Source organism: Pyxicephalus adspersus, chromosome Z (assembly GCF_032062135.1).
Source record: "Pyxicephalus adspersus chromosome Z, UCB_Pads_2.0, whole genome shotgun sequence".
Taxonomy (NCBI): Eukaryota; Metazoa; Chordata; class Amphibia; order Anura; family Pyxicephalidae; genus Pyxicephalus; species Pyxicephalus adspersus.
In genome coordinates this window covers 87,039,366-87,052,325 of record NC_092871.1, presented here as the reverse complement: position 1 = coordinate 87,052,325, position 12,960 = coordinate 87,039,366, and the positions used below count along the sequence as shown (strand labels likewise).

The 12,960-nt window shown below is 41.8% G+C and overlaps 1 protein-coding gene across 1 annotated transcript; it reads left to right on the top strand.

The window, feature by feature from the left end:
- The first annotated feature begins 6,029 nt into the window (after window positions 1–6,029).
- On the top strand, window positions 6,030–10,762 carry LOC140343797 (transforming growth factor beta activator LRRC32-like). The gene is made up of 2 exons (XM_072430674.1): window positions 6,030–6,140; window positions 7,624–10,762. The coding sequence occupies exons 1-2, from the start codon at window positions 6,030–6,032 to the stop codon at window positions 9,562–9,564; spliced, it is 2,052 nt and encodes a 683-aa protein (XP_072286775.1). The 3' UTR covers window positions 9,565–10,762.
- The last annotated feature ends 2,198 nt before the right edge of the window (window positions 10,763–12,960 follow it).

Here is a 12,960-nt window from a genome sequence, read left to right as displayed (position 1 = left end):
ATGTCCCTACCATAGTCATATGTCAGTAATACAGTCTAAGGTCAATTTTAGGGGAAGCCAAATAACCCAACAGCATGTTTTTGGAATGTGGGAGGAAACCGAAATACCCGTAGGAAACACACACAAACACAGGGAGAACCTGCAAACTCCATGCAGATAGAGTCCTGGCTGAGATTTAAATCTGGGACCTGGCGCTCCAAAGGCCGGAGTGCTAACCACTGAGCCACCATGCTGATTGATTTCATATTAGTTATAAAATCATAAAAATACCCATAGCACTACAGACATATACACATATAGACAGACAGAAATAATCATCAAAGCTACCAGGGAAACATTGCCATGTGCAAATACATAACCATGAAACCAAGTAACATGACATGGATATCAGAGAGAAACTCAAAAGGTTCATCCCCAAAATAATTTCTTTTCAAATTTGTGTGCAATGGTGGCACATCAGGAATTCAGGTAAGACATCTTTTAATGATTGGGAATTCAATCCTCTTACATATCTGGATTTCTGCCTGAATAGTCACTTATGTGGGTAAAAAAAATAAAAAGCCACAGAAGAGGGTTCCTACCCATCTATCCCAGCACAATCTGATCTCTATCCAAGAGCTGCAGGTTTAAAAACTAAACATATTTATTTCTTACCAGATAGTGTGTTCTAGGACTGCCAACCCCTATATATCAAAATTAAATGTAAAAGATAAAGAGCAGAGCTGATATTGTAATGATATCACACAAAACAATGACATATAAGTATTATATACAGACAGAATTTAAATGTCCCAATATCACTGCTATAGGTTGGATCATTTAGGACGATTGCTAAACATACAGTTTCTATGTTCCTAGTCTACCTACAGTAGGGTAGGTTGGTAGCGTCACATGGAATCCGACGCATTTCGCCCCCTTCCTCCTCAGGGGAAAGTGGGACAAATAGATAACATGGGTGTTCATGCAGGAAAATCTTCCACATTCTCAATCTGGGTACAGGAAGGTTTCCAGTGTAGTAGCCAGAGTTAGACTTCTGCTTACAAATATGTCGGAAGAAATCATGGGCGACTTATTCTGTGATGAGCTACAGCTGGCTGAAGAATATTTACTATTGACACTTTAGAGTTGGATAGCTGACCGTTTCTTTGCTGATCCCTACATCCCTGTGGTATGTTCCTGTGGGAGCAATCATGTAGGAAAAGCAGAAACTCAACGTACCCAGAAGAGTCAGATGCAAAGAGACCCAGGAGGATCCAAGGAAGCAGCAACAGCAGTACAATTCCTAAACCAAACCTTTTATAACATGGGCCTCATGGTGGCTCAGTGGTTAGCACTCCAGCCTTTGCATCGCTGGGTCTCAGGTTGGAATGTCGGCCAAGACTATCTGCATGGAGTTTGCAGGTTCTCCCCATGTTTGTGTGGGTTTCCTCCGGGTACTCCGGTTTCCTCCCACATCCCAAAAACATGCCATTCGGTTAATTGGCTTCCCCCCAAAAAATTGTCCTTAGTAATGACATATGACTACGGTAGGGACATTAGATTGTGAGCCCCTTTGAAGGACAGCTAGTGACATGACTATGGACTCTGTACAGTGCTATTAATACTGTGTAATAATAATAATGAAAAGGGATCAAAAAAGTAATAACATTACATTATATAGTAAAAGAGAAAACTCAGCATTGCCACCTAATGGCAGCTAACAGCAACATCTCTACACCATTGTGCAATTATTATTATTACACAGTATTTATATAACTCCAACATATTAGGCAGCGCTGTACCAAGTCCATAGTCATGTGACTAGCTGTCCCTCAAAGGAGCCCACAATCTAATCTCCCTACCATAGTCATATGTCATTAATACAGTGTAAGGTCAATTTACGGGTAAGCCAAATAACCTAACTGCATGTTTTTGGAATGTAGGAGGAAACCGGAGTACCCAGAGGAAACCGACACAGACACAGGGAGAACCTCCCACATTCCAAAAACATGCAGTTAGGTGAATTGGCTTCCCCCCAAAATTGACCTTAGACTGTGATATTAACATATGACTAGGGTAGGGACATTACATTGTAAGCTCCTTTGAGGGACAGCTAGTCACATGACTATGGACTTTGTACAGCCCTGCGTAATATGTTGGCGCTATATAAATACTGTGTCATATTATTAATAAAAACAAGAGCTTAATAAGAACACAAACATGGGGGAAGGGCTTACCTGAAAACACAACCAGAGGAAGGGTTCTTATCACAAGTACAAAAAGTAAAATGTTTCCATCATCCATAAGGGGAAGCAGTGTTGTAGATGGAGACCTGACCTAACCAAACCAAAAAACAAGAGACGGAGGCCTTGGAAGATGTAGCATGTGTGGCTGCAGCGGTGTGTCGAGAGGATTCAAATAACAAGGATTTTACCTACCAAAGGATTTATCTGACACCTTGGATTTTGATAGAAATGAGTGAATCTAGAATTGAAGAGCCACACCATAAAGTATAATCCAATACCAGATTATTACCCTTTGCCCACCATAGCTCTGACCCCTTTGTAATGATGAAGGAGGCAGGGATACAAGTTCTAACTTCTCACCAAGAACAAACTTTTCATTTTTATCCTCACTTCCTGTCCTGCTGGAAATGGTTTCAATTGATAGGAAGTATGAAAAGCAAATAGTAGGTATGGCTGGAGCCCATCATCTTTTTTTCAGTTGCAGATTTCCCCTTACCTTTTGTCTGGTGAAACCATGGTGAGCAGAACAGGAAGTGAGGAGACATTTCCAAATAGCAGTATTGTCCAAGGAGGGTTCAAATCCTTCCTCACCCCATACCAAATTATGCAGTGTGATTAGGAACAAAAATGTTGGCAGTCATCCCTCTATATGGGTAGAATAGTGATAATTCATATGCAATTGCCAAGGTTAGTTGTACTCTGTAAAATCATTTCTGATGGTTGTCTACTAAAAGGTGGGCCCCCGATATTGGGACCATTGTGAAAATCTCCTCTTTCCTCCTCCACCACCCATCATTGGATGGTACCTCCATGTTTGACCTTTCGGCATCCTCTATGCCCGGCCCCAGGAAGAATCTTACCCTGCCAGGGCGACCCTGAATGTTTCCAAACAGCGGATTATTGGCTGTCAGCCATCTCGATGACTTCACAGCAATTCCAGAAATATCACATTAAATTTAATCAAACCTGGGGTGACTGGTAAAGTGCTCAGACCTGCTCCTGAATCCTAAATTTCAGTATTGCCTGGAAACATTAACAGATCAAAAGGCGTGTCACAGCAATTATGGCCTATGTAAAACGAGAGGGGTGAGAAGGATCCCTAAATATGGCTCACAGAAATGCACCACTGCAGATCCCTGGCTGCTCTCATGGATGTCGATGAGATTGTCTGAGCAGAGTGCTGGTCCCTGGGGTGATGAACTCATTCCTGTTTCATAAAGGATGGAGGGGAAGGGGGTTGCCTCCATATAAATCTCACATCATAAAAAGGCCAATCGCCACCTCAGGGGAAGGAGGAACAACCATTGGTTACACTGGGGAACGCATTTTTTGTTGGGTTAGATCTTACACTTGTTTTTTGCAAATTTTTGGTTTCTATGTAATTATTTGCTTGTGTGTTTCCAAGAAAGTCCTTGACAATGGCTTTGAATGATAACCAAGCATTCTTTTCCACTCCTGACATTGTCCTGATGAAATGTTCATCTCTGATGAGCTGCCGAATCTGTGGACCATCAAACACACCGGCCTTTATTTCTTCAAATGACCGGCTAGGAAATGCCAACATGAGGAACTTGGAACATTCTCCTCCAGTTGGCAAAACTTCATCAGAGCCAGTTTCATGTGCAGAGGCGGGAATATAATATTCTTTCTATTAACAAGTGGCCCATGTAGAATGTTTGGATCTCCTGGTTTTAGGGCAGATCTTGGAGGCCAATTCCTTTCCACCCAATGCCTCTCATGAGCTCTGCTGTCCCACATGCACAGATAACAGGGACACTTGGTGTATCCACATTGCTGGCCAAGAAGGAAGCATACCATTTTAAGGTCAATACAGATGACCCAATTGTGTTGGTGATATTACAACAACTCAATGACTCTCTTTATGTCTGCATATTCTTCACAAAGAGAAACTGAATGGCCAATTGGGAATGACCCAAATATATTGCCGTTGTGAAGGAGGACACACTTTAAGCTCCGCTTTGAGCTATCGATGAATAGTCGCCATTCAGTTCAATTATAGATTGGAATTCCAATTCCTTCATTAAACCAGGTATGTTATGGCAATACACAAAGACACTGTCAGTTGTAAAGTACTGCAGAAATGCAATATCTCTGGTTGGAAAGTACAATTCCTTTGTTCCTTTTTCAAGTAAGTTCTTCTCACGCAGTCTTGATGCTAGGAGTTCTGAAGCCTTCTTCCATAGGTCCAAATCACTCAACTCATGCTGATCAAATCCCTTACAGAGTTCTCTTCAATTTCAAACTCTTCATCATTGTTGTCACCTAGTTCATCCCCATAATCATGTTCTATAAGAGAGGATAGTGTAAGGAAAACCGGCACTGGGATTTCATCTGAATGAGCCACTGGGCGTATAGCTGATGGTAGACTAGGATACTCTATGTGACATTTATTTTTCTTGTTATATCCTGAAGTTTTCACTATACAAAAATAACAGTCACTGAAATGATCTCCTGGCTCACGCCAAACCATAGGAATACCAAATGGCATCTTATCACGTGTTCCCTTTGTCCACATCTGTAAACCCTCCACACACCGCACACCTTATGAGGGGTCCAAGACTTATCCTGATCACCAAATTTAACTTTGAAATATGACAAATAGGCTTGCTCTACAAATGTGCTGATATTCACCCTATGACTGGGAATGGTGAAACTGCCACAGATATAACAAAATGAATCAGGGATATTTAGGCACTTACAACAAGAAAATGGAGAGCCAGACGTGATCTGAAAGAAAGGAAATACATGTGTAAGTAGAAAAATAAGTTTTGCTTAATAATCACCACATTCATAACTCATCACATAACTTCAAAGCGGATCACCGCCATCAGAATAAATACCTCCAATCTTCACTGCTTTAATATCACATTATAAAAGTGGAGAACAATTTCCACCATTTATATAAAGAGATCCAATATGCTCCCAGCTGATAGTATTTGCATTTATTAGTGGAGAGCAGCAAGAGATCATTGTGATGGCTGCAGAACCTCTGCATTCCTTTCTGCCAGGCTGATGGTTTTGGGGTTCCCTCAGCCTGGTACCCCCAGTTAATAAATATACATATTCATATGATGGTCAAGATTTTTTTTGCCAACCATTATTGCTGCAATGCTGAGAGAAATGTTACAACTGCAACTTTTCCTTCTGGATGACCCAGCAGATACATAGAGGAGCAAAACCTGTGATGGGAGATCTGTTTTCTACTCAAAATCACAAATCCTATTGATGGATTGATGGCATTTACATGAATTCCCCCAAAATGCACACTCATATTCTGCGTCCAGATCAGAATATGGTGATATCACCTTCATTACCCTAAAACATTGTCTCCATAAAGCTCATCCATACAACCCAGACATGGTCAGGACACTTCGAATCACACAACCGATTAATAGAATTCTCCCTCACAAAAATCCCAATCACATGTTCTGCAAGGTTGCTTTATATAATGTAGAACCCTTAACAAGAGCAATCTATCCAAAAAAACAAAGTGTGGGCCAAAAAGTTACAAACACAGAAAATTGTGGCATTCTAACACAAATGGCACTGAGTGTATTATTCCTAAATGTTATTTCCTTTGGTTTTGTATCACTTTATATTGTTGGCTTGGCATTTCTTGTGTTGTTCTTTTACAGACAACTGACTTTCATTTTGAACAAGTGCTATAAAAACCACCAATACGCTGTGCATCCTTCTCCATATGATTATCTTATTCCCCCTGATGTTTCCTTCCTTCCACAATGCACAGAAATAGCTGAGAAGAAGATGTACTGTGTGCAGACGATGCCATCCCTGGGAAAGATGCACACATGGGGTCTTTGGGCACCTCACTTTTTACTGATAATGCTGTGTCAGGTGACCACCAATCCTCATCCGGTCCAAGCATGTGTCCAGGTATGTACTTCCATCTTATAGACGAAGGTAACTAAAGGAGACTTTGTGTCTGCACATTCTAAATAAATGCAATGTGTTGGTGTGCAGATATCCATGTGTATTACCCCACCTAGCCTTGGCTGCAAACACCAAACCTTAGGGTTGGGTTAGTGCTAGCAACCAAGGTAATGCACACAGATGGCTGCATTGTTGGGAAGACATTTTATAGGAGATGAAGAGAGCAAAGACAGAGATGGACATTGTGGAATACCAGAGGAGCACACTAAGGCTAAGTAACCCTATGCATATGGTGGGCATGCCTAGAGCAAAACTTCTTACATAGTTACATAGTAAGTCAGGTTGAAAAAAGACAAAAATCCATCAAGTTCCACCCATTCCTATATCTTTATAAATATCATAAATTTGCCCACCTCCAACCCCACGGCCATTATTATGTAGGTGACGATTGAACGATTTGTAGAATCTATAGGTAGATTTGTATATGTCTGTGGGAATTTGCCTTCATTGGTAAGGTCAAGTTGTAGCGGATTACACTGCTGTGAACCTAATCCAAATCTGGATAACAGGCCCAGCAATGACCCAATTCTCATTGAATCCCATCAGACTCATGAACTTATGGCAATGTGCTCTGTGGGAAATGTGATGTAGAATGACAAGACATCTCTCTGTATCACATTGTATGTTGTATTATTTTGATTGTTGATCATTTTTAGATCGTCTGCATAGAAGTGGAAATGGTGAATATTGTATAAAATGTTCCCACTTCTTGCACATTTAATTATTTACAAATTCTAAACAAGCAGGGAAATCACTTTAAAACAATTGTTACTTTCTTCTGCATCTGTAAGCATTTTGGAGAAATTTATTTACAAAGTCACAGGATTTCTTTTTCTATAAGAATCTGCAACCAAACAAACTGACTTAAACGGAGGCTTCAGAGTCTTCATTGTAATCTTTGAGGTTAATCGGTAAGAAACATCTTCACACCTAAGCAGCTATCGAGTGTAGAGATGGTTTGTGTTAAAGTTCATTTACAGTTTGTTAGAAATATGAAAAATTGTTTATTCCTATAGTCTAGGAACTGGTGCACTTTATATACCCAGCCATTGCTTATACCGAACTTATCTTTACTCCATTCAGCTGCAGGAGCAAAGAGAAGCCCTGCAGAGACAAAGTCATTTTAAATGGTATATTAATTTACTGATTCCCTTTATTTAATCTTATCATTTTATAATCATTTGGGGGAGGTTGGATCAGGTCTGAGCATCACCCCTCCCTATGTACCAGCAACAGGTCACTTACATTATAGGATAAGATTTGCTTACATGTGGACTTGGTGCTGGTAAAGCCAACGTCCCTGCACCATTCGTTGTATTACAGATGTTTCAATATTTCCTTGTATTAAATTCCACACAGCATTATATGCCATGAACCTCTCTAAAAGTCTCCCAATGTATTCACAAGTTTGTATTTCCCCATCCAGATTCCACCTGCAATGATTTGCAGCCACCTCTCCTTGTATTCTGTTCCCAGCAGTTTGTCGAACACAATAAGGACATTGGATCTATCACATAACTTCCTCCAGAACTTGACAAACTCTTCCATATCAAACCTGCACAACCTGGAGAATTTAGATCTTCACAACAATCACTTGGAAGTCATGGAAGTCGGAGCACTAAATGCATTAGCAAGGCTTCGATCCCTTAACCTTGCCTCCAACAGATTGCACAAGCATTCGGCATCTAACAAAGGAGTTTTTGATGGCTTGCGGAGCCTAAAGACGTTAAATTTAGCAAATAACAGCTTGGCCGATGAGTCGCTGCTCTGTTACTTATCAAACATTACCACGTTAGTTGGTCTAGACCTATCGCGGAATGCTATTGTAGTGCTGGTGTCGGGAATGTTTGATGGCGTTCCATGGCTGTCAGAGTTGGACCTTTCCAGTAATTTCATAGATGAGATACAAAGCGGTGCCTTCGACTCCCTGAAGGATCTGAGGACTTTGAACCTTGCCGAAAATTCCATACAATGCATTTCAAGCTTTGATCTTCCGCAGCTGTACTTTCTGAATCTGAGTTCCAATCTCATCGAAGTCTTTCTCCCTAATGATACTCAAGAACTCCATCAGCTCATCAACCTCGACCTCAGCCACAATCGTCTTGTGTATTTTCCAGTTCTGAACAAATTCCAGATGGTGCAGCACATCAACCTCTCTGGAAACCAAATAGCCAAGTTTGTTCCTTCATCAAACATGGAGCCATGGTACGAAGTCATCACACACCTGAACCTTTCCAGCGCCATTGAAGATTCTTTTTCATGGTTATGGAATGTGACGGATTTGAATCTGAGCAACAACAAATTGGCTACCTTTCCTTGGTATTATTTATCCAAAATGAGCAAACTCAGTCATTTATCCCTTGCAAGAAACTGCCTTCAGGATCTCACCGTAGATTTCTCTGCTGAGAACAGAACTCTGCAATCATTAAAGGTTATGGATCTGCAAGCCAATTCTATTCATTTCATCCAACATTGGATATTTAATTTCCTGCCTGAAATTGAACATATTAATCTTAAAAACAACAACATTAGATTTTGCTCCAACCTTTCCACTAGAAAGAAGAAATCTGCAATAAATCAGCATGACTGCAGTATGTTTTCTGATGTTCATAATCTTCATTACTTAAACTTACAACAGAACAACATATTGCAGCTTCCGCCCCATATATTTCACCGAACCCCTCTCATATCTTTAGATGTATCACAGAATCCAAGGTTGGAGATACAAGACTGGGCCCTGGAGGAGCTGAGCCAATCACTGGAGGTATTTTCAGTGAATGGCAATGGGATGAATGACACTCAGATGAATCTTCCATGTCTCCAATCATTGAAGTCTTTGGATTTATCCAATAATCATCTCACCAGGCTTCCCAGCAGTGTGAAATGTTCCTCAATAAACAACTTGGATCTTTACAATAATTCCCTGAAGACATTGAGTGAAATTACAACATCTGATTGGAAGGAAAATCTGAAAAATGTTTCCATTAGTGGAAATCCGCTTGATTGCTGCTCACTGACATGGCTGGACTTCTTACTGGCTGCTAAAATACATATTTGGGATCTGGAGAAAGCCCATTGTGTCTATGCAGCGAGTAATATAAGCGTCCCTGTAAATGTCACCCACGCTTATTACTGTCACTACCTGACAGATGATAGGTCTTGGAAAATTGGCATCATCGTTCTTTCCGGATCTTTCACCTTATGTTCACTTATATGGTATTACCATAAGAAAGGAGAGAGAAAGTTCTGCATGGCATTCAAGATCAGGAGCAGCAAGGTGGCCCCAAAATCCCCCGCTCCAACAAAAAGCTTCAACACTGACGGGAAACAAACCTGCTTTACAGTCAGCAGAAACGGATTGGATTGACTCTCTGTGAATGACTCCAAGTATCAGTTCACAAGGTTTCATCCTGGCTGTGCAAATTTTATAATGTCACAGAATAAAACAAGCATGAGGTCACAGACCAGGACACGCATTGGGGTCACAGACTGGAAAACGCATTGGAGTCACGGACTGGGACATGCATGAGGTCACAGACCAGGACACACGTGGGGTCACAGACTGGGACGCGCATTGGGGTACTTAACTGGGTCACGCATGGGGTCACAGATTAGGACACGCATAGGGTCACAAACTAGGTCACGCGTGGGGTCACAGACTAGGTCACGCGTGGGGTCACAGACTAGGAGACGCGTGGGGTCACAGACTAGGACACGCATGGGGTCACAGACTAGGACACGCGTGGGGTCACAGACTAGGACACACGTGGGGTCACGGACTAGGACACGCGTGGGGTCATTGACTGGGTCACGCATGGGGTCACAGATTAGGACATGCATGGGGTTACAGACTAGGTCACGCATGGGGTCACAGACTAGGTCACGCATGGGGGTCACAGACTAGGTCAAGCATGGGGTCATTGGCTGGGTCACGCATGGGGTCATTGGCTGGGTCACGCATGGGGGTCACAGACTAGGACACACTTGGGGTCACAGATTAGGACACACATGGGGTCACAGACTAGGACACACTTGGGGTCACAGATTAGGACACGCATGGGGTCACAGATTAGGACACACATGGGGTCACAGATTAGGACACACTTGGGGTCACAGACTAGGACATGCATGGGGTCACAGATTAGGACAGGTCACAGATTAGGACACACTTGGGGTCACAGACTAGGACATGCATGGGGTCACAGATTAGGACACACATGGGGTCACAGATTAGGACACACTTGTGGTCACAGACTAGCACACGCATGGGGTCACAGATTAGGACACACTTGGGGTCACAGACTAGGACACGCATGGGGTCACAGATTAGGACACGCATGGGGTCACAGATTAGGACACGCATGGGGTCACAGACTAGGACACACATGGGGTCACAGATTAGGACACGCATGGGGTCACACAAGAGGACACATGGTCACAAGCAGGTGATCAACACAACACTTCTAGTGCACAAAGGACTTATATGGCATAAATGTAATTTGTGATTCTTCTCACAACCTGTTTTATTTTTAATAAAAATACAAATAAATGACCCTTTTATTCCACCCCAATTATCTCTTACTGGTACTCCTAGACTAAAAATTCCAAAGCTGAACCAATCATAACCCTTTTATCCCATGGGCTGCACACAAGACAGAGAACAAATCCAAGGAGGAATAAATATTCATGTCTCTGCATACTCACAGGATTTCAGCTTCATTGTCTCCCAGTTTTCTGCAATGTTTGACGTGGATTTTTTAGGAGGAAGCTGGCCCTGAGGTCACGCTCCCCTAAAGCAAGAAATGAAAGCTGCAGGGGAATCCCTTACAAATTAGCTATTTATTAAATTAAGAAAAATGTGATTAGAAGAGGAATAAAATGTTAAAATACAGATGAAAGGTTCTCTCGATATCCAGAAACCTGGAAACCCCCCAATTACATATACCGCAATCACCTTTACAGGAGGAAGCAGAAGTCCCAAAATAACAACTCTGCTTCCCGGGGGACACCAGAATGGAAATGAAGGTTTGTGGTTTAGACTAAAATTGGGGAGAGAATATTGAATTATTTTCAGCAAAGGAATACGAAGAATATTAGATGAAGTATAAATGTAAAGTTTTCCCTAATATCTAATAATTGAACTTCATATTGTGTGATAGTTCCCCATCTCTTAGAGTGTAAGCTCTTCGGGTCAGGGTCCCCTCCTCCTGTGTCACTGTCTGTATCTGTCTGTCATATATACCCCCTATTTATTGTACATCGCTGCTTAATATGTTGGTGCTATTTAAATCCTGTTTATTAATATTAATAATTCAAATGCTAACTCATGCAAACTGTAACATGTTGGTAAAAGCCATTTTCATATCAAAGCAGATATGAAAACAATTTCTGGTGGTCCTGCCTTGAAGGTCACTTCCTGTTATAGGATGATAAGGTTCTGTGTCTGCCTCCCAATTGTGTTCCTGTGTTGTAACCCCGTCACAGTCATGGGCCACTGTTCTCTGCCAGGAAACTTACCTTAGGAAATGCCATGTGGCCATTGCTGGGGTGCATTTAGACAGGAAGTGATTGCAACGATGCCGCAGGGAATGAACAATACAGATTTGGTAGAGAAAAGTCAAAGAGTGATAGAGAAGTTAGTTACAATTACTGTGTATGACTGCAAAGTAGAAGGAAGAACATGAGCATGTAATAAACATAATTTTAAGGGAGATCATCTCAGGCTCTGCTCCCTCCATTGGTGTCACCAGATTTGCAGTGAGATTTGGCATTGTCGCCATTGTGCTGTTCACTGTTCTCCGTGCCGGAGGGGAAGCTGTACCTGAGGAGCTGTATTACAGGATCTCCCTGCTTCTGTTTCCTTCATTCTGTAATCTGAGCTTCCTTCTCCACTATCATTACCCCATCAGTCAACAGGATATAAGGAAGCAAAGCTCCACATCTACCAAGATGGCCACCTTCACATAAGACATAATGGGGAAAAAAGATTGTTGAGAAAACCTTTGCCTGTCTTCTGCTCACATTTCCATATCACAGGTTCCCTTGATCACAATCTGTGAATCTTCCACTATTCACTGAATTGCAAACAATCAACTCAGAACCAGATGACTTCTGGCAAAGATAACTTACTGTACCAACAAAGAGGAAGGTGAACCCTTGGCGCCCATTAGAAAGATTTACAGCCGACCGGTCAGCAGCTCACAATGAGTCTCCTAACGTCACCTGAATGGCGCCACCTCTGGAGCCAACATCACAGGATCCACTTCAAAGACAAATCAAGGAACGGGGCCAACGGAGACTAATGAGCTCGATGATCATGTGTAAAAGAAAAGAAAAAACACAACAAAGTTATTCTAAGCAGAAGATTTGGCATGGAGGAGATCATCATTTGGATGCCACGCCAAGTATTTGATCTGTGCCCAGGTGAAAGAAACACACACTGCCAGATGGGAATATAGAAAAGTCCAAAAGGTCAACGGAGGAATCTGAGGACATCACCAAGATTTCAGCTTTCCGGTGACACAAGTAGCAATGCCCAGCAGGAAATTCTAATTATTGTAATGATTACACAATGATTAATGGATGATTATAGAGAAAATTTGCAAAGATTGAGTTACAAATGTCTGACAGTTTGCAGGCTATGGTGGGATTTCTATGGAGTAAAACTAAAACTGGCTACATCCATTTGTCCACAAGAAGACCAAGACGGAGTTTAACGAAACACAAAAGATTGTGGACACCCCACTATGAGTATTAATGTTGA

Bases quoted from the DNA above. Each gene is read 5' to 3' on its own strand.
- LOC140343797 (XM_072430674.1), top strand. From the start codon at position 6,030: ATGCCATCCCTGGGAAAGATGCACACATGGGGTCTTTGGGCACCTCAC. The intron at 6,141-7,623 runs GTATGTACTTCC...TTCCCCATCCAG, and splicing joins CGGTCCAAGCATGTGTCCAG to ATTCCACCTGCAATGATTTG.